This window comes from Aythya marila (genome assembly GCF_965140915.1).
Source record: "Aythya marila genome assembly, chromosome: 9".
NCBI classification, from domain to species: Eukaryota; Metazoa; Chordata; class Aves; order Anseriformes; family Anatidae; genus Aythya; species Aythya marila.
This window is the reverse complement of record NC_139050.1, coordinates 3,607,082-3,629,776: the sequence shown is the minus strand read 5'-3', so window position 1 is coordinate 3,629,776 and position 22,695 is coordinate 3,607,082. Positions and strand designations below refer to the sequence as shown.

Here is a 22,695-nt window from a genome sequence, read left to right as displayed (position 1 = left end):
TTAACTTACTGTTTTTGTGTATATTTAATCTACAGAATCCCTCTAGAATAAATAAATTGTGACCTAATAATGTATTGCAATCTATTATGCTAGAAGGCATTTTGTGAGCTTTAGAAAGCAACTCAATCTCTCTCTCTCTCTCTCTCTCTCTCTCTCTCTTTATATATATATATATATATATATATATATATATATATATATATATATACACACATACATACACACACATATATACAAGGTTTTGGTTTGCATTTGATTAAGAACATTTTTCTGCTTATTCCTTGCTTGTAAGTGGTTAAGACTTTCTGTGGAGCTTACGAGTTTGGCTTTTAATTCTTGTTGAATCTGTTGATGCTTGGATATCCAGCTGTTTGAAGTTAGATGGTTTTTAACTTTTATTTCCTTCTGTAGTATGGCACAAAAGGAAGGCACAAACTGAAATGCTATTTGAACTTTCCTTGGATTTTATTTTGTGGATACAGTCTATGAATGCAATCTTCTTGACATTGGTATTGATTTCTGTACTCTGACTTTACTTTTTTTGTTTTAAACTGAATTTTCCAGTAAAATGAGCTTATAAACCTAGTCAAAACTATTTGGTGGTACCAAACTATTTTTTTCTAAGTGGCACTTCGTATATTAGGAATTCAAATTGTCAGTATGTTACAGGAATTACCTTGTAACTTTATTCCTTAAAAAAAAAAAAAAAAAAAAGTTCAGTTAATCTAAAAACTGGTTTGAAAAGTAGCATTTAAAAATTAGTTTGGGTTCTGCAGGTAAACATCTGGTATTCTGTACGTTTTGGGTTGTTTCTCCCTGACCAAGCACCTCTTCAGACCTTCTAGGGTTAAGGTGAACTGTACTGAATCAAGTCATGCAGTTGTGAGTAGTAGTGTGAGTGAGGAGGAGAGAAACAGCATTAACTGATATAGGTCTGTGAAGATGAGTCATGAAAGCTTGTTCCAAAGACAGCTTTTATTTGTAGAATATCATATATAACTTTCATGTAAAAAGAAATTGCAAGGTAGGACACAACCCTTGGTGGCTGTCATGACCATTAATTCAGTTAATACATCTGTTTCTGTTTGTTTCCCATATCCATTAACATGTTTTGTTCCTTTGCAATTTACAGCGCAGAACTCTGCAAATGCAGGTTTTGCAAACTTTGATGCATTTGGACAGTCTAGTGGCTCGAGTAGTTTTGGAGGTTTCCCCACAGCAAGTCAGTCTTCTTTTCAGCCCCAAAATACAGGTAGAACTCCTAGCACTTTTGATTAATACTTAATTGAAATACTTCTTACCTTTATGTTGGAAGGTACTTAAGCTGAGGTTGTTTCTTGCATCTGCCTGCTTTAATGCAATCAAGCCATCTGAAGCTCTGGGGAAACTCAAAATGAATTCTTTGTTTGTTGTTAATTTCCTTTTTTTCCTAATGCTACTAAGAAGTCTTTTTATGGCACCATATGTTTATTAGCTCTACACCTGAAATAATAATAAAAAAAAAAAAAGTACTGCTTTTGGTAAATACTGAATCAATTGTCACTCTTGTAAGTGAGGGGTTTTGGTAGACCCAAAATCACATCACAGTACCAAAACAAGAGCATCTGTGCAAATGTGTAATAGGTGTACATACTTTGTGTATGTTCTTGTGACTTCATGTGTAGAGCCTATTGCTAAGATTTATTTTTGCTTTCCTTTAATTTGATCATGCTTTAAAACTTTTGCTTGAGTTTACACTTGCTGTTTGTCTAGATCTTTGGCTGACTGACTTTCTTTTCCTTTTTTTTTTCTTTTGAGTGTGGTGTCGTTTTAAACTTTTTTTCAAATTTTCTTTCTCCCCTCTTATGTTAACTTTAACCCTCACACAATTTCTGGCTGTCCAGCGTTCAGAACGCTTTCATCTAGCTGCAGTTTTGGTGAATTTACTTCAGCTTTTCCTCTTCAGGCTGTACACAGTAAGTTCCACACAGTGGAAAACTCAGCTTGCTTCATTTTATGCCATTGTAGTATAGCATCGTCATTTCTACTGTTGCGTATGTTTTAACTTCATTGATTAAGCTATTAAAATGTTTTGGTTTTAGAGTATGAGTGGAGTCTTCAACCAGTTGTTGTAGAGTGTGATACATGTAATGGAGTAATTCATTTAAATTTAAGTACGTGACCTGTCTGTATCAATAAAATTTTTGGATGGTGGAGAGATGGAAGCTCATGGTTTTGTATTTAAACATAAGTTTAGTTAATGTGGATTTTTCCAATTGATTTATGTATAACTGATGTAAGTAGAAACCCAGTATAAAAACAGCTGTTTTGCATATTCTCTATCCCAACCCTTTTTCTGATTGGATTTAGTCTAAGAATCTGAGAAAAGAGAACAAAAATCTCTAAACTTTAATGTAGAATCATTCTACTTCTGGACTTCTAGGCTGGAAAGATGACTGACACCTGAAATGGTCAAGCATATCATACCATTAAGTGAATTCAAGTAGTTCATTAGATACATGACAGAAAACAAAACTCCAATATTCTGAATATTAAAGGTTCAGACAAATATTTGTTAGTCTAACAAAAAGTCCTGAAATTGCTTTAACAGCTGATGGGTAACACGTAGATCTGAAAGATATGAAAGATCAAATTATGACTGATTTAATCTGGTGAAGCTTTTGTCCCTGATCTGCAGACTGAAAAAGACAATTTTTTTTTCCTGTTCCAAACTTAAATTTGAAGTATAAGGGAAAGGGATGGGACAGGGGGAACTTGTTGCCTCAGGTAACTGCAGAGAGGTGGGATTATTGTACCAGCAGTTAACGTTGGAGATGCTTCAGAGCTAAATAAAGTATCGATCACATCTAACTTTTGTTACAGGTGGAAGTGCTGGATCAGTGAATGCTAACTTTGCTCACTTTGATAACTTCCCCAAATCCTCCAGTGCTGACTTTGGAGCCTTCAATGCTTCTCAGAGCAACGCAACAGCAACTGGAGCCAGTAAAGCTGCAGTGAATAAACCAAATCTTCAGTCAGCAGACAAATATGCAGCTCTGGCTAATTTAGATAATATCTTCAGTGCAGGGCAAGGTAACTAATTTTATTTTTGACATGCTTATAATGTGTGTGTACTTACCACAAGGATGGCTGTGCCTGTCAAGTTGGTAACTATTTAAAAATGTCCTTTCTTTAAATTATGAATTGAATTTCACTTCAATATATCCTTAATGTGTAAGAAATTAAAGCTTGAGATTTTTTAAGGCCTTACTCCAAAAAGGATGTCATCAGAAGGCTGCTTATTAGGAATCTAATTGATATCAAGATGAATAACTGTCTAAATGAGTCATACAGCAATGCACATATATACACATTCAAATACATATAAATATAAAAAACTTAGCTCAAATATATTTATATAAAAAGCTATGGTGAAGGCTCTCAAGTGGAGAGCTGCAGTTGTTGCAAAGAATTGCCAGAGTAACTGTCATACCTCTCTGCCCCAAAAAGGTTTTGCTTTACTATTTTATAAGTTAGTAGCATTGATATTCTTCCAATAAAATGTTTTTTTTGTATGTGTGCGCTAAAGAAGTGCTGTCTAAATGTAGCTTGAATTTCACTAGTGTTCAGATCAGTTTTACTCTTTATGTTGCTGGAACAGTAAAGTTGCATCAGCTGCCAAACAATGTGGCCTAATACAATATGTGGCTTTGTTGGTCTTGTTCACAAATGTATAGGCACCTCAAGGTTTCTGCTTGGTTTTGATCAAAGTTCATTGGCAGTGAGCACCAGTTCTGACAAAACTAGAGTTTAAGTTATTTTCAGCACAGATACAAAATTCAACTTCACTCTCAATTCAGTGCTAGCCTACCTAAGACTGCATTCAGTCAAGACACTGCCTCCATGGTTTAGCAATCTTTTTGAAGGACTACAGATAAGGTGTAGGGATCAAATAAAGGTCACCTCTTCTAGTAGAAAGCTCTACTGGCTGTGGGGAGCAAAGGAGTTTTAATGAAGCGTATGGCCCATTGATAGATGCCCAGGTGTCATACTTCTTCTTACCTGCTAATATCTGTTCTTAAGAGAGAGTCTTTCTGTAGATCAACAGAAGTAACAGTATTTTGTTGTTCTGTTTTTCCATCTTCAGCTTTCTTTTATCATTGTTCAAACTTTGTGAGATCTTGTGGAATCACTTGGTGCTGTAAGAATAGTCCTTTGCGTCCATTTTCTCTGTAGAAAGTGAAGTAGCATCAGCATCTCTTTCGGTGTTTGGAAATGTATATTCAGGAGATGTGAAGTTGTATTAATTATGAGAAGAAAGTCTAACTTTTCTTTGCAAGTGGTATGTGAAAACTTGTGTTGGTGTATAATGTAGAGCTTTGTTCTGTAACAAAAAACACACCTTCAAATCTGTTTTATCTTCTAATTGAAAATGACAGTAGTATTGAGTCTTCTCAGGGAAACTGGACGCTCTTTGGAACTGCAGAGTATCTAGAGAAGCATGTCACTTCTGCATGCCATAGTTTGTATTGAGTATAAGTCTGAAAATGAAATCTGTATGTTAGTACTCAACATCAGTAGGGCAGAAAGTGAAACCTTAATCTCTTTTAATCTTTATTCTCTCTTTCTAGGTGGTAGTGAGCAAGGAAGTGGCTTCAGTACAGTAGTGTCAGCATCAGGAGGTCCTGCTTTGTCGGCCCCAAATCAATCAAGTGCATCTTCAGACAAGTATGCAGCTCTAGCAGAATTAGACAGCGTGTTCAGCTCCACAGCAACCTCTAGTAATGCATATACTTCCACCAGTAATGTCAGCAGGTACTTTTTGTTAGACATATTTGTGACTTTCTTCATAGACTTAAACAATATGAGGAAAAGTAGCTCAAAGTTGTTTTTTAAACTTGTTTTCAATTTTATCAAAAACTGAGGAAATGTTAGATGTTTAGAAGCACTATTGAAACTGCATCCTGTGTTTTAAGTACTAGTACTGTATGATGATATAAAGCAGTCAGCAGAATGCTCTGTGCACCTTTTTAGTTGTTATATGCTGGACCTGTTAGATGGTAATACTCATGTACAGATTATTTGTATACATACCAAAAATCATAGCATCATCCCTAGCAAAATGTTAATCTAATATTTTTGATGTAAAGATTAGCAATTGCTTCTTTCTAGATTATTAGGGTACTAAACACTAAATACGCTGCCTGGTATTGCAAGTGCCCCCTAAAGATTTTGATTTGCAACCTTATACTTATGACCTCTGTTCAATATTCTTTCTCTTGCTGTTGGTGGAGAGGACTTTTCATTGCTCAGCAGTAGTTATCTCTGATGCTGGCGTCATTGAATTATAATGCACATTGCAAACTGTGTGTAAGCATTCCTTTTTCTTTTTTTATATGCTGACAATAAATGTAAGTTGTATTTAATTGTTAAACAAGCAATTCTGACTGTCCTGAATGTATGAATTATTTTCAGCAATGCTTTTGGAACAGTACCTGTGGCTGCTACTGCACAGACACAACCTGTATCTTCAAGCGTGCCTGCCCCATTTGGAGGTATGTAAGTGTTACTAACACCTTTCATGGACTCTAAGAAAGCAACTTACTAGTTTTTAATTGATAGTCCTGTACTGTGACACTACTTATAATGAAGTTACCAAGGGACACCAAAAAGTACTGTTGTCTGTGCATGTGTTGCATTTCAAATTAAGTATTTCATTATTGATTACTAAATTTCCAAGAAATTGTATAGATACTTACATATCTCTATCTAGAGGTATTATAAACCTAATATGAGTCAGACTGGCTGTTTTTAAAAGGCTTTATTAAATACAATGTTTTTAATCTTTCAGCAACACCTTCCACAAATCCATTTGTAGCTGCCCCTGTTGCCCCAGTGGCACCTTCAACAAATCCATTCCAGACCAATAGCCGAGGAACAACAGGTTAGGAAAAAAGAAAAAGCAACCCTGTGCTTGTGAAACTCTTCAGGGCTTGCATTGATTCTTTGTTCATGGCTGTGTAATTTTTCTTAAAGGCTTTTTGTGTTACCTGTCTTTAGAGGTGTGTGTGTGTTCAATGTAGAGTATGATATTTATGAATAGCTTACCTTTGCTTTCTTTGTGTGGTGTTATATGATATTTTTGTTGGGTTGAGGACACTAGTTTTCTGTTTCTGGTCCAGTCCTAGAATTACAGACTGTGTGGCCATGAAAAAAGTCAAAATGATCAGTTAAGATGTTTTAATACTACCTATCTGTTAATACATAGGCTATTGAATAGCTTAGTACTGTGCAAGATTATTACTTTTTAGCTTTGAAGCATGCTTCACAGCAGGTTGCCCTGAAGTCAGGGATCTTGAAAGCCTTGCTGCCAAGCTGATACACTTGATTTTTTCTTTCTTTTGTTCCAAATCCTGAAAGTCCTCAAAACTGAGGTTGTCAGAGCTGGAGTTAAAACCAGGAAAGGTGAAGTTCTGGACTGTTAGCTTTTTGCAAGTTCTCTTATTCAGTGCCTTATCTAAAGAACATGAAGTGGATTAACATGGAAGGGACAGAGAGTGGAATGTTTCAAAATGTGCCTAGACTGGGACAAATAACTATACGGTAGAGCAGAAAAAAATGAAGCTTTAGATTACAATCTTTAATTTAGAATTATTTAGGATCCAGTTAAAATTAATACAGGAAAGAATGTCAAGTTAATGTTGCATATTTTATAGAAATTTTTGGGGTGGATTTGGGAAAAAAAACATCCTTGAGTATACTTCATTAAAGTCTGTCTTAAAAAACTTGAACTTTGCAACAAACTGGAAGATCTAACTCCACTTTACCTGAAATTTATGTAAGCCATACAAAGCCGATATGTTGAGACTAAACTGTATTAGAAATAAAACTTGGTTTCAAGAAGCACAGGAAGACACTTCATTCAGACTAATATGAAAATGGTCACATTGACAGAATCAGTAATGCATTGAAATGAATGCATAGGTTGAAACAGCAGGTGAATTGATGTCCTTTATATTATTCCCTTGCACAAATAAGAAAATGTACATTTAAATACAATCTTTACACTCATGACTTATTAATTTTCTGGGGCAGGATTCTATGGAATTATAATTCATTCACAAAACTCAATCACTTCCTTATTTAAAAAAAAAAAACAACTCTTTAAAGCATTGATCTTTGGATTTTAATTAATCCTGTCTTTAAATGGGAAAACTAGTAGAATACACTGCTAAACTTGGCCACTTTTATCTGCTAATTGGGCTTCCACAGGCTTAGATCTGCTTATGTATGCATTTTAACAGAGTTGTGTTTTGTTCAGAGTTCTAGGTAGGCTGAATGAAACTGAGTTAAAATTTAATTGATCTGATTCACATCCTCTACTAAAATGAATTCGGTTTTAAGTCCCTTTTGAGATATTCAGCTATTTAATGAGGGAAATAAGTTAAGCTACATAATAGTTTACCTCACTTTATCACTTATCGCTAACTGTGCTATCTTGGATCATCTTTAAGAACTTGTAGCCTTTAGAAGCAGCATTCTCGGACTATGAAGGAAGTTACTTCAAAATGTCCCTCCTCCCAATGGCAACATATGAAAGATAACTGGATTAATGCTCTTCAGATAAATTTATTTGAATGTGGCAACTCTGTCCTTCCATCTTCTAAGCTGCTTTTTTTGGCTCGCAGAGTTTCTAACGCTTTCAGCTATAGTGTTCTGTACTAGATAAGAGAATGTGGCTGTAGGTAATGATAATACACAACTGATTTCAATGTAAGTTACAAACTTGTAGCTTGTCCTTTTATGCTAAACTAACTTTCTGCATGGACTCTATTTATTACTAGGGAGGTCTGGTTTGTAGCATTTATTTCTAATGGCTTTCTTAATGTAATATATCACTGGTTGTGCTATGGCTGAATGGTTTGCTGTGTGTGTGAGTATATTCATAAAGTTATCTAAGAAATTACTGTTCAAATGTGTATAAATGATTTGACATTGTCTGGTCTCTTTGTGGCTTCCATAAGGCCTCTCGGGAGCAATGCACTCTCACATATTTCCTCACGCTCACTTTGGTAGGTGGCCACATTTGGTATCAAGTTTCTTGTGGCTAATTGTACTTGCTTGTAAAAGCTTATTGGCAGCTATCTGGTTCTCTGCACGTAGAATTTCAGACTTTCCATGTTTTAAAAATGGAGTGGGTATGGGTATCTGGCAACTGGGCAAAGGGAGAGAGGAGCTTAGAAATGTATTAAGCAACTAAAACAAAACCATTATTGGCATCCTCCATGGACACAATAGAATGCTAACAAGTTGAGTGACTCCTGTAGCTTGTGCTAGTAGTTTGCCTTTTGGGATATCCCAAGTTGTTACTCAATTTGTTGTGCTTTTGTTTGTTCTAGCAAGTCTTCCTGATGAGTAGCTGCTTTGCTAATTTTAACTTAAAACAATGTTAGTACATTAGTTTTGTGTGTACTTTGTCAGCGGTTTGTGTGTATAATGTCTTGCCCTTGAGTACTTTGGGGGTAAACTTTTCAACTGATGATTTAAACTATATTCATTAAAAACAATAATTTTTTATTGTTGGGTTTGTGTAAAATCTAACATCTGGCAGTTCAAAAGAACAGTTCTAAGTTGGACTAGAAGAAAATGCTTGGTGTCTGTATTTGTACCAAAAAGCCTTCTATAGTCTTCTTCCTACAAGAATAACTCCCAAAACACTGAATAATGGTTTTGTTACTACATCCTGTGTACATCGAGAGTTTACATGCCACTCGATGTGCTCCTGTTTTTGCTGGAGACATGTAGAATTGCATATGTGCTGTATGTTCTTTTACTTGAAATGTTTCAGCAGAGAATCAGATGACAAGATTTTGTTTGGTTTGTTTGTTTTAAGTCTTACTTAAACAGTAAGAGAGTTTGCACTAGGAACTTTATGTGCAAATTAATGTGCATGATGAGAGTTTCCTTTAAAGTGACACATAGGATGGGATTGTGAGAGGGATGCATGTATCCCTTAAATTTTTTTTTTTACTTGTAACTTCCTGTAATGCAGCTGTAATGTAGGAAGATATTGCCATGCTTTTGTTGGTAGAGAAAAAGAGGGGCTTATGCTGCCTGAAAGTGCTTGCTTCTGACGTGTGCAGAATTTTTTTTTTTACCAGAAAAACCTCAGGCGAAATATTTGATGTCAAGAATATGGAAGAGGCCTTTCCAGAAAGTATATCTGAATGTGCTGGATCAAGCACGTTTTAAATTATTCTGCTTATTTTTTAAAGTGCAGAAGTAAGTTAAGCACCTCATTTCTGGTGATCCAAGGTAACAAATCAGTTCAGTGGCTGTAGGATTTAAACATAACTTTTGTGTGGTCACTGAGGCATTAAGAGACCCTTAACATGGCTTTATTGTAATGTCTTATGAAAAGAAGTTATCTCCTATAAATAACTTAATGCTGTTTTTTGCCTACCAGCAGCAACATTTGGTACTGCATCCATGAGCATGCCTGCAGGATTTGGAACTCCTGCCTCCTACAGTCTTCCTACTAGTTTTAGTGGCAACTTCCAGCAGCCCACATTCCCGACCCAGGCAGCTTTCCCCCAACAGACTGCTTTTGGTCAGCAGCCAAATGGTAGGTCTACATCCTTTAGATAATCTTGTTTAAATCAGAAACATGGAGAAGATGATTTGGCTCTGTCAGCAACAACGGGTGCATATTTATTTCTGTATGAACTTTCGAATTATATTGGTGAGAGGTTCCCCTCACACAATGGTTTGGCTCTGTAGTTGAGCTTTCAGGCTTGACTGTGTGCTTGACTGATGTAACAAACTTCACCATAATTTGATACTAAAACTATAAGTGTTCAAAGGCCTAAAAGGTTTAGTTGCAAGGGTTGTTTTGTCTTCATTTGGGAGTGTCTGCATCAGATAATGCTTTCGCTAACTTTCAGAAAGCAGACACAAGAAAATCAGAATGTACTTTCTCCCAAAATTTATATGATAAAATAAACATTGAAAAAAAGCACGTGTAGAAGTTGAGAATTGAGTAGTTATGAACAGCTGAAAATAAAAAGATCAGCTACATTTTTTTTACACTTACATACATGATGGTTTCTTACTGTACATTTTTACAAGTATTCTACTATTAGGAAACTTAGCTTTTTGATATTCATGTGTGTCATGTTAAGCTTTTATAATTAGTTCTCCAGAGCTCTGCAGCACAGTGCTCCTGGACTTTAGCTCTAAGATGCAATAACTAATATATCTGAAGTAGCCATGTTGTCAAGTATCATCTTAAGAGTGCACTGTTAATGATGACATTAATAGAAAAGCAGTCATCTATTGAAGCAGTGTTGTAGAGAAGACATAAGCAGCTATACTTTAGGCTTGTTACCTATGCAAGTGTAAACTTTGTTGCAGACACATATAATTTACATGGCTGTTATTTAACTAAACTTTTTAGAGCTCCGAAGATAAAGAAGTGATTATCTGCTTCATTCTATCCATTTGACTGTGCACTGATTAAAGTGTTTGTGTGGTTGTACAGCTGAAGCGTGAGGCAGTAGCTTCCAGATGAGAATGATTTTAAGAACTTGGTTTTCCAAATTTGTGAACAGAGGCAAGCTCTGAGCCAAAGTTGGTTCTGATTTTCTTATTGTTTTCATTACTTTTCAGCTGGAACATTCAAAGTTCTTCCTGAACTTCAGACTTTTAGTCTACAAATTATTTCTGCGTTCAGGCTACTTTGCTGGGAGGGGGAGGAGAGAGACAGACTGCATTGAATTGGGAACTGATCTTGCTAATACGTATAATGTTTCTTGAACTGAAACAATATGTGTCTGCAAGAAGTCCTAGTATAAATAGATTGAGCTGTTAAGTGAAAGCTTTGTGCTTAAAAGCTCTTATCCTACATAAACAATGTAGTATTGTGAGTCCTGCTGATTGGTGCAGTCCAAGCTTCCACTTGCTTTTGTTTTGGAGCTGCAGCAAAGATCTCTATGTAGACTGGTTACTAGTGTTAATGTTTTCCACTGTTATCTCTTGAAGGAGCAGGTTTTGCTGCATTTGGACAGGCAAAGCCTGTAGTAACTCCTTTTGGACAAGTTGCAGCTGTTGGAGTATCTAGTAACCCTTTTATGGTGAGTGAGTTGTTGCATGATATTAATAACTTCTGTATGTCTGAAGACACATAATCTGTAACAATTATAGAGCTGCATGATATTTTTTTGCTTCAAATAAGGGAAGGCAGCATGTGAATCTCCTAAATGCAATTCAATATAATGATGACATGGCATTTGTAAGGCTTCTCAAATTTAAAAGGAGGTATTTATATACCATGCCCTTACAACAGTATCACTTCAAAGAAAAACACACACAAAAAACTTCAATGTAAAAAATATCCTAAGAAGTTGTTTACCATTTTATATACACTGTATTTATAATTGTGATACAGAAAAAAAGTCTTAAATATGTCTTTTTTCATTTTCTCCCAGGCTGGTGCACCAACAGGACAATTCCCAACAGGAAGCTCATCAACCAACCCTTTCTTATAGCCTTATAGACACTTTACCCAAAAGAACTCTTATGTGGTCACATAACATCTCTGCGCCTCTTGCACTGTTGTCTTGTTTCACTGATATTAGCTTTAAACAAAAAAGAAGTCTTTAAGAAGTTAAAATAAAAGCCTGCTTTGTGTACCTTTGGGGGGGGGAAAAACACACACAAACACGAAAAAACAAACACAAAAAAACAGGCCCCCCCAAACAAAGAAAATCAACACCCCCTCCCCTCCACACACACACACACCTCTCCCCAGGTAATAATGTGCAAAACAGAGGGCTGTGGTAACATCCTTGAACCTGTGAACTGGCAGGTAAAAAGTAGCGGTATCATGTATATTAAAATTGGCTAATAAGTTATTGCAGATACCACGTTCATTATGCTGCAGTACTGTACATATTTTTCTTAGAAAATAGCTATTTGTGCATATCAGTATTTGTAACTTTAACACATTGTTATGTGGAAAATGTTACTGGGAAATAGATCAGCCACTTTAAGGTGCTGTTGTATCTCTTGGAATGAATGAGCTACATCATTTTAACCATTGGTATTGGAAGTCATGAAGTTAAATTGAAGGTTTGTTTCCTTTCCTAAGAGCTCTTCTATTTATACATGCCTAAATCTCTAATGTTAGAGGGATACCTGTCTGCATAATAAAGCTGATCATGTTTTGCTACAGTTTGCAGGTGAAAAAAAAAATAAATATTAGGAAAAAGATCGTGTAGCTTTATTTCTGTGCAATAATGCTTTATTGGGTTAGAATGTTCATACTGTGAATCTCATACACAAATGAGTTACCAAAAATGATCTGCTCAAAGGTGATTTAAGCTTAATTTTCACATCCCTCAGTTTTAGCTACATTTTGACCTTGTGATTAAGCCTGCTGTTCTAACTCTAGTGAAGTGACTTATCTAACAGGAAACTTGAGTTGAGTTACTCTGACAGGATAGCTGTGTAATGAAGGACACAAAGTCACTGATAGTGACTTGAAAAAAGGTTAACTGCTAAAAGATACAATTGTGGGTAGCTAATGATGGAGTCTTTGAACATGACTTAGTTGTGAGCAGAATGGTATGTGTAATAGCAGGCCAAGGTACAACAAATGGACTAGTGCTCATTTTATTAAAAATGCACATATATTAGTAAGATCTCCTGTGGAATGTTAATTTATTGTGTTTTTTTTATTATTTTTTATTTACTGGAATATTTCTTGTCATACTAGAGTAGCATCTGTGGAGGAGTGAATGTGTGGCTTGCCTAATCTTTAATAGGGAAGTTGCAACAAGAGTACGTTTTTCAAAGTAGTCAGTGCTGGGTTTTAAACACTTAATTTGGCTTAAGTTCAAGTGTAATACCAGAGCTAAGCAATTAATGTGAACATTGTGAATACAAGGACTTCAAGCTTCTGGCCAGTTGAAGAATAAAGGTCTAACAGTTTTCAAAATAACAAGAATAAATGGGATCAGTTTATTACAGATATTTGAGAAAATGATGTGGAAGCCAGTTTGAGACAAGTGGGAGAATTCCTAAAGGTAAGAAACTTTATTTGTAACCGCCTGACTGAATGCTAGATATGCTTATTTCCAGGGGAACTGAAAGGCTTGATTGTTGCTTGTATTAATACTCTTATGCCAGGGCTGCAGACTGATGTTGTCTACCTGTGGAAAATGGTGGTTTCCGTGTTAACTTCTTCTGAAGCTTTGGAGATCCCAAAGGACAGGCAGACACAACAGATTGCTTCTAGTAGTATTCCAGACTTAAAGGTCTGTTCTGTCCTGTTGATGTATTTAAAGTTAAAGAGACTTGGAGTCTTGCTTGTTCTTCCGACTACAACTGGCTGGACGTGGAGTAGTGTATGTGTTTTAATTCCTGAGACCCTCTGGGGAATTCATAGGCAAACCCGCCAGCAACTACACTTTTTTTTCAGGGTGTTAGTGATGCCCTCACCAGTATAATATAAATAGCTGTATTTCTCTGTTGTTGACATCTGTTTTGGAATAATGACACAGGAATGCAGTAAAGAATGGGAATCTTCAAGGGTTTAGAAGGAATTGTGGAACACTTAAGTATACTTATTGCAGAGAACTGAGTGTCTCATCAATGAGATGAAGACCACGCTGTGGAAGGGGAACAATCCTGTGCTCCCTGAATTTCTAAATTGATGTAAACTAGGCTTTGGACAAATTATTCTGACCTAAATGAAGCTGTTTGCTGCTAAAAAGATACTGGAATTCACTTAAATATGCAAGGCTGCATATTTAAATTACGCTACAGAAATAGTAGAATGTCTTATTTTTCCATTACTAGCTTGAATGCGTAAAAGGCTGCCAATTCTTACTTTATGCATAACCACACCAGTTTAGTGTACACTTGCTAACTTCATCAAACTCCAGACAAGTGGCTGAAGATCTTGTATTGTCTTGAATCTCCTTCATATTGAACAGAAACTGACACCATAGCTGCCTTGACTTTTTTTTAATAAAAGCTATTAAGTACAAAATGAATAAATATTTCTCCCATGATTAGAAATTGTGTCTTGTCTTAAAATTTTCTACAGTTGTTCATGCAGTTGCTCACACGACTGTCATAGTTGCCAAAAAGCTATACTCCCATTAACTTCTAGATACCTTCTTTTGCTTTAATGTCAAAGCATTTTACTTGATAACTTTATCCCTGTTTTACAGAAATTAATTTGGTGAGCTTCTAGAGTAATACTTTTAATCCTGATATATCAGTTCTCATATGTTTAAGATGATGCTGGAAGAGGTACATCATGAACTCTGCAAGATGGATGCCCAGGTACTGCAGCTTAGTTACTTAATTTAGTGGTTGCATACTTCCCAAGTGCTGCACTGAAACAAATATTGAAACAGGGTAGTTTGAAAAGGACCAAATTCAGTTTGAATCCTGAAAGAGAGCCATAAATATGATGCAAATGTTCTTCTCTGCTGGAGGGAGAAATTACTGGGGCGTAAAGGTAAGCTTAAGAAGTTTTAAAAAGTATGTTTTCAAAGGAATTCATGACTTTTATTTTCTTGTGAGCTGAAAAGTGGAAAATAGCAATTCTCAATTCTCTCTTGACTAAGCTGTACCTTGTGGTAGAGAAACGTAATGAAAATTGCTGCTGATATAAATGACTCCAAAGTGGCCATTACTGAACACAGTTGAAAGTCTGATTAGCTTTAGTTATATCTAGAATTTCAAGTGTTCTTATTTAAGTATGACTGCCTTGTATAGAAATTGAATTCTCCCTGTGGCTGGCTTAAAAAAAATTTGCCTCCACAGATAAGTTACTGCATTTGGTCATTTGTGAGAATGTAGTAATCCCTCTGAACCTACTGAGGTAGCATTCTGGGGACGGGGCTGGTTAGATGCTACTTGCATAAACTTGCTTGAAAAATGCATGTGAACTTCCAGTTGAAAAAGTGCAAGTCACCAAAAAGTTTTGGAGGCAACGTTTCCTGCAGATCATCCTGCTGCTGTGGGGCAATTACTTTCGGTTCTACAGGCATGTTTGAAAGTCTTATGTTTAATGGTAAATTGCCTTTAATTAAAATACTCAGTAGAAGTGAAAGTTCAAAGGTTGTATCATTCTGTAAGCTCTTCTGTTGTGAGGTTCGGGCATCGGTATGAAATTGCCTCCTCTTGTGCTCGTTGAGCATTAATGCAAGTTTTGGTGTCAGGACTGCATAACTAAATTTGAGTTGAAATAGAAGATTTTTTTGAGGATTATCTGGGATTAGAATTGTTGGTGAAGAGAACTGGGAAAAAATGCATCATGCTGTTTACAAAGCTTTTTGTGCTGAAGGTTCATAAACAGCCTTTTCCATCATTGACCAGTCTTGTTTGTTTGAGCATTGTTTCCACTAATTAATTGTTTGGGTGATACAGCCTTCTGCATTGTTGCTTGCAACCATTCTTTTCATCTCTTTTCCCTTAATGATCAGTAGGTTCACCAGCCACACTGGCATTTCTGCATTTGATGGAGACAATGGTGTATACGCTTCTGGTCAGGAAAATTCCAGCTATGAATGCAAAGTAGCTGCCATAAATGAGAAACTGGGAGATGGGGGTGGGGAGAAGAGGGGAGGAAGAATCAAGAACTGTATTTGCTGTTAAATAACATAAGGGGTGTCCCTACACTGACTTCTTCCCTTCCCTGCCACCCACGTTCCCAGAACAATCCCCTCTTGAAATGGCTCAAAGTCTGGCTGCTTGACTTCATCCAGTAGAAAGAATGCAGTCATAAAAGGGGAGTGGAGAGAATATCCTGTTACTTGCGTGACCTCCCTACCTCAGTAAGGGAGGAGGACAGCTGCCTAGCACTTCCTGGCTCTTATCTGAAAAGATGACAGCTAGAGACTTGGGCGGTATTAAGTATGTGTGCTTAAACACTAAAGCTGTCTGGGAGCATGAGATTAGGTAATTTTCAGAATTAAAGTAACTTCAAAGTGCATCCGATGAAACTACATAACTTTGAATTTCTGTAGTAATAAAGACCTACAGATTACCTTTCAGCTTGCTTTTTGCTTCTGTTTAGTGTGTTTTTACAATAAACTTGTCAATAGTAAGCCTTTAAATAAGAAGAAACTGGGTAACAGGTGATGGTTCTCCCTTCTGCTCTGTGAAATATGTTCTTAAGATTACTACAGAAATGCAACATGGACAAGATTAGAGGACAAGTGGGCTCTAGTAGCTACTCCCAGTTCACTTCAAATGAACCTGTTTTCAAGTAAGTGCCCTAAGCTAATCCATCCCCTAATATCTCCCCAGAGGCTAAACTTTGAAGAGAACCCTCTTCTGGAGGAGAGCAGGGAACGCGAGAGTAATATGAGTAATGTAGCTTACCTGGGTGCTGATATCCAGTCCTAGACCTCTTGTATCTACTACAATAACAGTCAAAATTGTCTGGATCAGCAGTGCAACAAAGTTGTTGAAACCAAACATCAAAGCATAACGCTCCATACTTAGATTGACAGCAATCTGGAACCTGAAAATGAATATACAGCCAGGTTAACTGAGCTCTGGAGAACTTGAGTGCTTGCAACCTAAGGGAGGAAGTTTGGGAATGATTTCATTCTCACAGTGGAGTCTTCACAGGATAAAGCTTCTTTATTTTTGATAGTTACAGTTTTAATATCTTCATTTTGGCAGAGATCTATTTTTTGTTATTTCACTTTTGCCATGTTATTGTGCATCTTATTTCGGATATTTTTGCTAAACGAGGACCTGTGTATGTTCATGTGATTATTTAGAGAAGTCTCATACATAAATAATTGGACAGTTAAATGTAGAATAAGGTAATGACTGACTTGAAATAAGCTATTTTTATGGTTAGGTCATACATTTAAGTGTAGTTTTATATAGGCTAGAAATACTATTTTGCTATAGCGACCTATTCAAAAATCTTATTTCTGTGGAAATTTCTAGTAAAAATTCATGAGTGTGAAAGTGATATTTCTGCTGATTCAAATCAATTTAATTGGAACAGTTGTGCGTTATACTTACGTTGCTATTGTTATAAGGAACATGTAGCATGCCTTAAATACAAGGTAACCAGCGTAACATGCCCAGATGTTGTCTGTAAAGTACATGAGAAACAGAGAACCAGCATCCATGGCAGAGAACATTCCCAAAGCCAGTTCTCCAGAAAGATCCCAGTCTACTTTGATGTATCCAACTGCCATGGATGTTGCTGAACCTAAAAATGAAAAATAATTTAAATTCAAACATTACTATCCTTCTAGAGCCATGGCATTACTCTGTAAATGGATCACTTTTTTTTTTTTTTTAAGGCCACAGTAGACTTTGATAACAGTGTGGCTTCTATTTTCTATTAGTGCTGTGGGAGTCTGTTTTTTGCTTTTTTCTTGCTTACAGAGCTTTGTCAGGATGAAGCACTCTGAGAAAGTGCCTAATGCCTAAGGTTGGAGGCAGCAGTACCTGGCGTATTGTTGTTGTGCCATTTTTGACAACCAGGAGTAAGAGAACAACCTCACCAAGCACTTCATGCCTGGGGGAGTTTAATTCTTTCATGTAAAGCTCTTCATGAAATGACAGTCTGTTGTACTCCTCCATACTTTTTTTTTTGTTTACCTAATGAAAGTATAGCTTCAGTGAAAATTTTTCTGGCGAAAAATGTCATACTCCTTATTGATAATGACATATAGCAAAAATACCTTCTACTACTTGTAAGAATGCTATCCAGCTATGGTTTTTGTGCTCCTCTAGCACTGAGGCCTCCTGTGTGTTTATGAAAGCTTTTTGAAACACTATGCTGAGGTTAGTAGCTCAAATGCAAAAGAAGTCTGGTCCAGGCAGGTTATACAGCAGTGAGTACTGGCTACCCCTGAGCTTTTCGGCAGGATAGTACCCTAGTGGTCAGGACTTGCTGGCTGCATGTGTTCCTCATCAGAATTCAGAAGTCAGTAGGCCTCCCTCCTTGGTCTGTAACTACAATAGGCAGAGGTTCCTGGTAATGAGAGTGCTTTCTGTACTCCAGAATAGTATCAAGTTCCAGACAGTGCAAAAGCATGAAAGCTCTTGGGAATGCTGCTCAAACCAGTAGACGAAGCTTTGGGGTAATTTCAGTTAAATGCACTTCATGCTGTGTACAGGGAGGGAGAGTAGACAGACAATTCCCTGTATTACTTGTGAGATAAGACTGCTGGTATGAAGGAGATACGTGGAAGCTTGGAAATGAGGCTGCATTGGTACTGCATAGCTTTTTAAACAAAGTTGCACTCTGAAGTGGCACACAGGTAAAGAGGGATATCATTGCGTCAATGGATCATTATGTTGTTGGGTCACAACATGCTTATCCAGGATCACTTAGCCTGAAATGACTACTCATCTGCTGTCAGAACAGACTGTCTAGAGCAGATATCTCTAGTTCAGTTTATTTTTTTTTTACTTTTTGTATCAACTCATTTATATGTATTTCGGAGACGAGTAGGCAAGGTGGAACTGCACAAGTTTTTTGAACTGCTTACTCTGCATTGAATTTATGAACTAAACAGAGCTGTGAATGAAAACTTCTAAAACTTCTTGGTGGAACAAAGTGCCCTGAGAAGGAAAAAACTACGTATTTTGTGTGTGTGTGTGTGTATGAGTATTTTAAAGACCCCAGGGATAAACCTGTATAGTAAAGAGATGCTTTGCACGCTATTTATGTGGGGGTTATGTGTTGGAAGCTGTTACTATTGACCTTAATCCTTATAGGAAATAGTTGCTGAAGACATCATGAAAGGATGTCATCAGCCAAGACAGATTAGAAGTAGCTGCTAGTGTTTTTTTACGTACCTAAAAAAGTTGCTATTGCTTCAACAGCTCCATTGTACACTGCAGAGCTGTGGGAGGGGGCTCTGAAATCCCACAGCACTTGGATGTAATTCACAATCTGATTGAAGCCTGCCGTAGCCAAAGCCCACCACAGGGACCAGTAAAGCAGCTTCCTAGAGCTGTAGCAATCCCTCAAGTCCCTGCTCAGCTGCACCAGTACTCTGAGCATGTGGTTCTGGGGCTTGGGCTGTTCAGCCTGCTGCTGTGGTGCTGGTCCCGTGTCAGCAGCTGCGCAGTCCTCGTCCTGTTGTTGGCAGCTCGACGGCCCGCTGGAAGGGAGTGTAGCCACAGCTTTTTGTGGTTGCGGGAGGGTTTCAGAGACACCTTTTTTATGGAAGAACATGCTCTTCTGGGGCATTGGCAGGAGAAAGGAGCACAGGAATGCCAGGGAGACAGAAGTGAGTGTAATGGCGTTGAGATGGAAGTAGGACACGTGTGCCAAGGAAACCAGCAGCTGTCCCAGCACTGCAGCAACTGTGGCCGCAACAAGGGTGATGCTCCTGCAATAGCTCGTCACTCGCTGATAGCGATCGGCGCTGACGACGCTGTAGATGTAGGCGTAATAGGCGACCTCGGTGGCTGTCACCATCCCGTAGAAGAATTCCATCACCTGCATGGCCACCACGCCGTGAGCGAAGAGCAGCAAGAGCCAGGTGACGATGTAGCTGATGCCCTGGAGGAGGAGGACGGGCTTGTAGCGCACGTAGTCTGTGATCAGGAAGACTGGGAGCAGGAGTGCGAGGTAGGAGTATGTCCAAACGGGGAAAATCTGGTTGGTAACCTAGAAGGAAATTGACTTTGCTCTGACACGAGCGTTAAGTACTATCAAGTACTATTCCCTGTGGTATCTGAAAATTAATTCCTGTTTAGTTTTACTTTCCATATGAGTCATTGTGTACTGATGATTACCTCTCCTCATTGCTGGATTAGAAAAATTAAGATGCTCTTATGGTGGGGGAACTGGAGTTGGACTTGGTATCTAGTTATTACTATGTTGTCTTCACATGTTATCTTTAAAAAAAGATAACATGTTACAGAAGTTACAGAAAAGTAAGTTCTTAATGAAACAGTATTTGAATAAGTTTCAGTTGGCCTTCAATTGCATAGATGCTCCAGAAATAAATTGTTTTCCCTAGAAGCTGAATGGTTTGGGTTGGAAGGGACCTTAAAGGTGATCTAATACCAAAGCCCTACCCTGCCCCATCCAGCCTGGTCCTGAGTGCTTCCAGGGATGTGGCATCCACAGCTTCTGAGCCGTGGCCTCACCACCTCCATAGAAAAAAAAAAAGTCTCCTTGTATCTCACCTAAACCTACCCTCCTTTAGTTTAAAGCCCTTCCCTCTTGTGGTGTCACTGCACTCCCTGACAGAGTCCCTCCCCAGCTCTCCTATTGGCCCCCTTTAGGCACTGGCAGGCCACTGTAAGGGCTCCCTGGAGCCTTCTCTTCTCCAGGCTGAACAACCCCAACTCCCTCAGCCTGTCACCATCGCAGAGGTGCTCTAGCCCCTTGATCATTGTGGCCCTCCTCTGGACTTGTTCTAGCACCTGTATTTTTCTAAAACTGATCTCCGTCCAAGCTGGCAGGTGCTGAGCTCTACACTAAAGCTCAGCGTTTGCCCAGGTAGCTTTGGCTACAGCTGCAGCAGGGGTGTGTGTTTCTTCTGGATACACGTCACCAAGTGAACTCTGACCGTAAGATGTCTGTTTTGGGGAGGTCTTACCTAGTAAGTGCTGGACCTGCTTGGATATTAGGTCACGATTTCTTGTTCTCAGCTTAAGCAGTTAGACTTGAATTGTTTCACATGCTGAGAGAACAACGATAGCTGTTTATCATTTTATGAACTAGTATGATTGGTGAGCAGCAGGATCACTGCATCTTTCTGGGAGTTGCTTTTGTTTATCTGCACTTTAAGTGACTGAAACTTGGGGATTTAGCTCATGACAGGAGAGTGTAGCTGAAAGAGTCAGTATCTGTACTGTTCTTATTTTTGAGCTGGTTGTTGCTGAAAAGAGAATTAAGGCATTTCATCATCCTACTTACATACTTAATGTAAGAAAGTTTTCACTTCAGATTTCAAAAAACAAAACAAAATACACTTAATACACCTCTTTCAGAGGAAAAATTGGGTTCATGCTGTGCTGGCAGATTCTGCCTCAGCTTTTACTAGTGCAAATCAGGAGTGATTTCATGCTCACAGTTATATGGGTGTACATAGATTGTGTTGTCTAGTTATGCCATTAGATTCATGATTCTCTTTTAATTTGTCCTCTTTTTATTATGAAGCATGCACCTGAAGCAACCAGTGCTGAACAGAGGAGCAGAACACAGACTCACAGTACATGCTTTTTAAAAAATAATTAAAAATTAAAAAACAACTTTTATGTGAATCTGACCTGCACAAACTAGACTAATGGATGCACAGAACACCTTAGTAACGTAGGTAATAATCTAATAGGTCATCAGCGGAAGCATGCTTGGTTGCCTTATGTCTGATCACTATTTCATATTTATTGTTAGTATAATTCCCCAATAAGTATCAATAAATCTCATTGTTGCTCTTTCTTGGGGGGAAGGAACTGTCTGACCTGATCTTGTTGAAAGTATCAATTTCTTAAATAACAACCAAAATGGTTTCAAAGCCCAGGAATGTGGGGACTTCAGAACATAAACTTGCAAAAGAGGAGAATCCTTATCCTTTTCCAGGACAATCTTACATAGGGGTATCTCGATAAAATACACCTATCTTACTGAATGCTTTTTCTCCCATTCAGTTATTACTGTGAGTCTTACTGCTTTAAGGTTTCTAATTATATAAGAGAACAGCTGCTTACCTGTTCAATTGTTAGGTTTTTATCTGGTCCACTTAAGTAAGGAGTGAGAAAAGATTCTGATGGCCTCATTGTGGAAAAAAATCCATTCGCACAAATGATGACTGTGGGATAAATCCAGTTGCTGCCTATGGCTCCTTTCCAGCAATCCATAGTCCATGTAGAAACGTAGTGCACCAGAAGTTTAAAAAATACTGTTCACAGTTGCTAAAAATTCATTTGTAGGTTTACTTTTTAATCAACGCTGCTTCAGCTAATGCTGCTTTCACCACACTTGCTGCTAATCACAGAGAGCCTGTAAATGAACAACTCGGATCAAGGGACATTGGTCGCAAACTCTGATCTCTGTCTTGTCTATCAAAGGTTGTTCTTACTGACTCACTTAAAATTAAGTAGATGTAGTGGAAGAATAAAGATCCATTACAGTCTCATTTCTGAATAGATGAGAGGGCAAACTGTCAGATTAGAGCTCATTCTCAGAATGCTCAGGGAGGCATTTTTCTAATGATTTCCTATCTGGGAGCCAAGTGGAACAACAGAAGTGCAAGACATTTTGCAGACAGTAAAAAACCCCCAGCCAGATTGCAACCCGTTCTGAGCTTGGCTTCTTCAAAACACTTTAATACTCATCTTTCTTACACTCTGGTTGTTTGAGTGAGTACATAGATGTAGAAACTCGCAGCCTCTTGAATCTACCTCCTCAGACTTAAAGAGGGCTCCTGGCTTCACTTTTAAAAGTGGTGATTAATAGGGAAAAAAAAAAAAAGACTTTTCCTCTTTGTAGTTGGCAGCAAAAGTAAAGAAACTTGTGTCTTTTAAGCTTATTTTACTTGCTTAACACTAAGGTACCATAAATAGGATGTTAAGGCAGCATTGCTGTGACCTTAGAGGAAGGTTACAAAAAACAACCCTAACATCAAAACTTGATTTTAAATGATTAAGTCCGATTATCCTCCTTGTGTAAATCATTGTACTTTGTACTTAGATACAATG

General features: G+C 37.7%; 2 protein-coding genes across 5 annotated transcripts in view; one reads left to right on the top strand and one right to left on the bottom strand.

Annotated features, from left to right (window-relative positions):
* The window catches only part of AGFG1 (ArfGAP with FG repeats 1), a 36,727-nt gene extending 24,180 nt beyond the window's left edge, over positions 1-12,547 (top strand). The window contains exons 6-14 of one of the 4 annotated variants that reach the window (XM_082767260.1): positions 1,133-1,252; positions 1,884-1,955; positions 2,863-3,072; positions 4,611-4,794; positions 5,455-5,534; positions 5,831-5,923; positions 9,449-9,604; positions 11,020-11,111; positions 11,466-12,547. In XM_082767260.1, the coding sequence (XP_082623386.1) occupies positions 1,133-1,252; positions 1,884-1,955; positions 2,863-3,072; positions 4,611-4,794; positions 5,455-5,534; positions 5,831-5,923; positions 9,449-9,604; positions 11,020-11,111; positions 11,466-11,525 (1,067 nt within the window). In that variant the 3' untranslated portion in view covers positions 11,526-12,547. Of the gene's footprint in view, positions 1-1,132; positions 1,253-1,883; positions 1,956-2,862; positions 3,073-4,610; positions 4,795-5,454; positions 5,535-5,830; positions 5,924-9,445; positions 9,605-11,019; positions 11,112-11,465 lie in introns of all 4 variants that reach the window. The other 3 variants (XM_082767259.1, XM_082767261.1, XM_082767262.1) reach the window with 3 other exon arrangements.
* LOC309881385 (thiamine transporter 2-like) lies at positions 11,465-21,855 on the bottom strand (the record flags this gene model as incomplete). Its single annotated transcript, XM_082767263.1, has 5 exons — positions 11,465-15,591; positions 16,381-16,522; positions 17,041-17,233; positions 18,835-19,654; positions 21,706-21,855. 5 exons carry the CDS (start codon positions 21,853-21,855, stop codon positions 15,469-15,471), a joined length of 1,428 nt encoding a protein of 475 aa, XP_082623389.1. The 3' UTR covers positions 11,465-15,468.
* Positions 21,856-22,695: the final 840 nt, after the last annotated feature.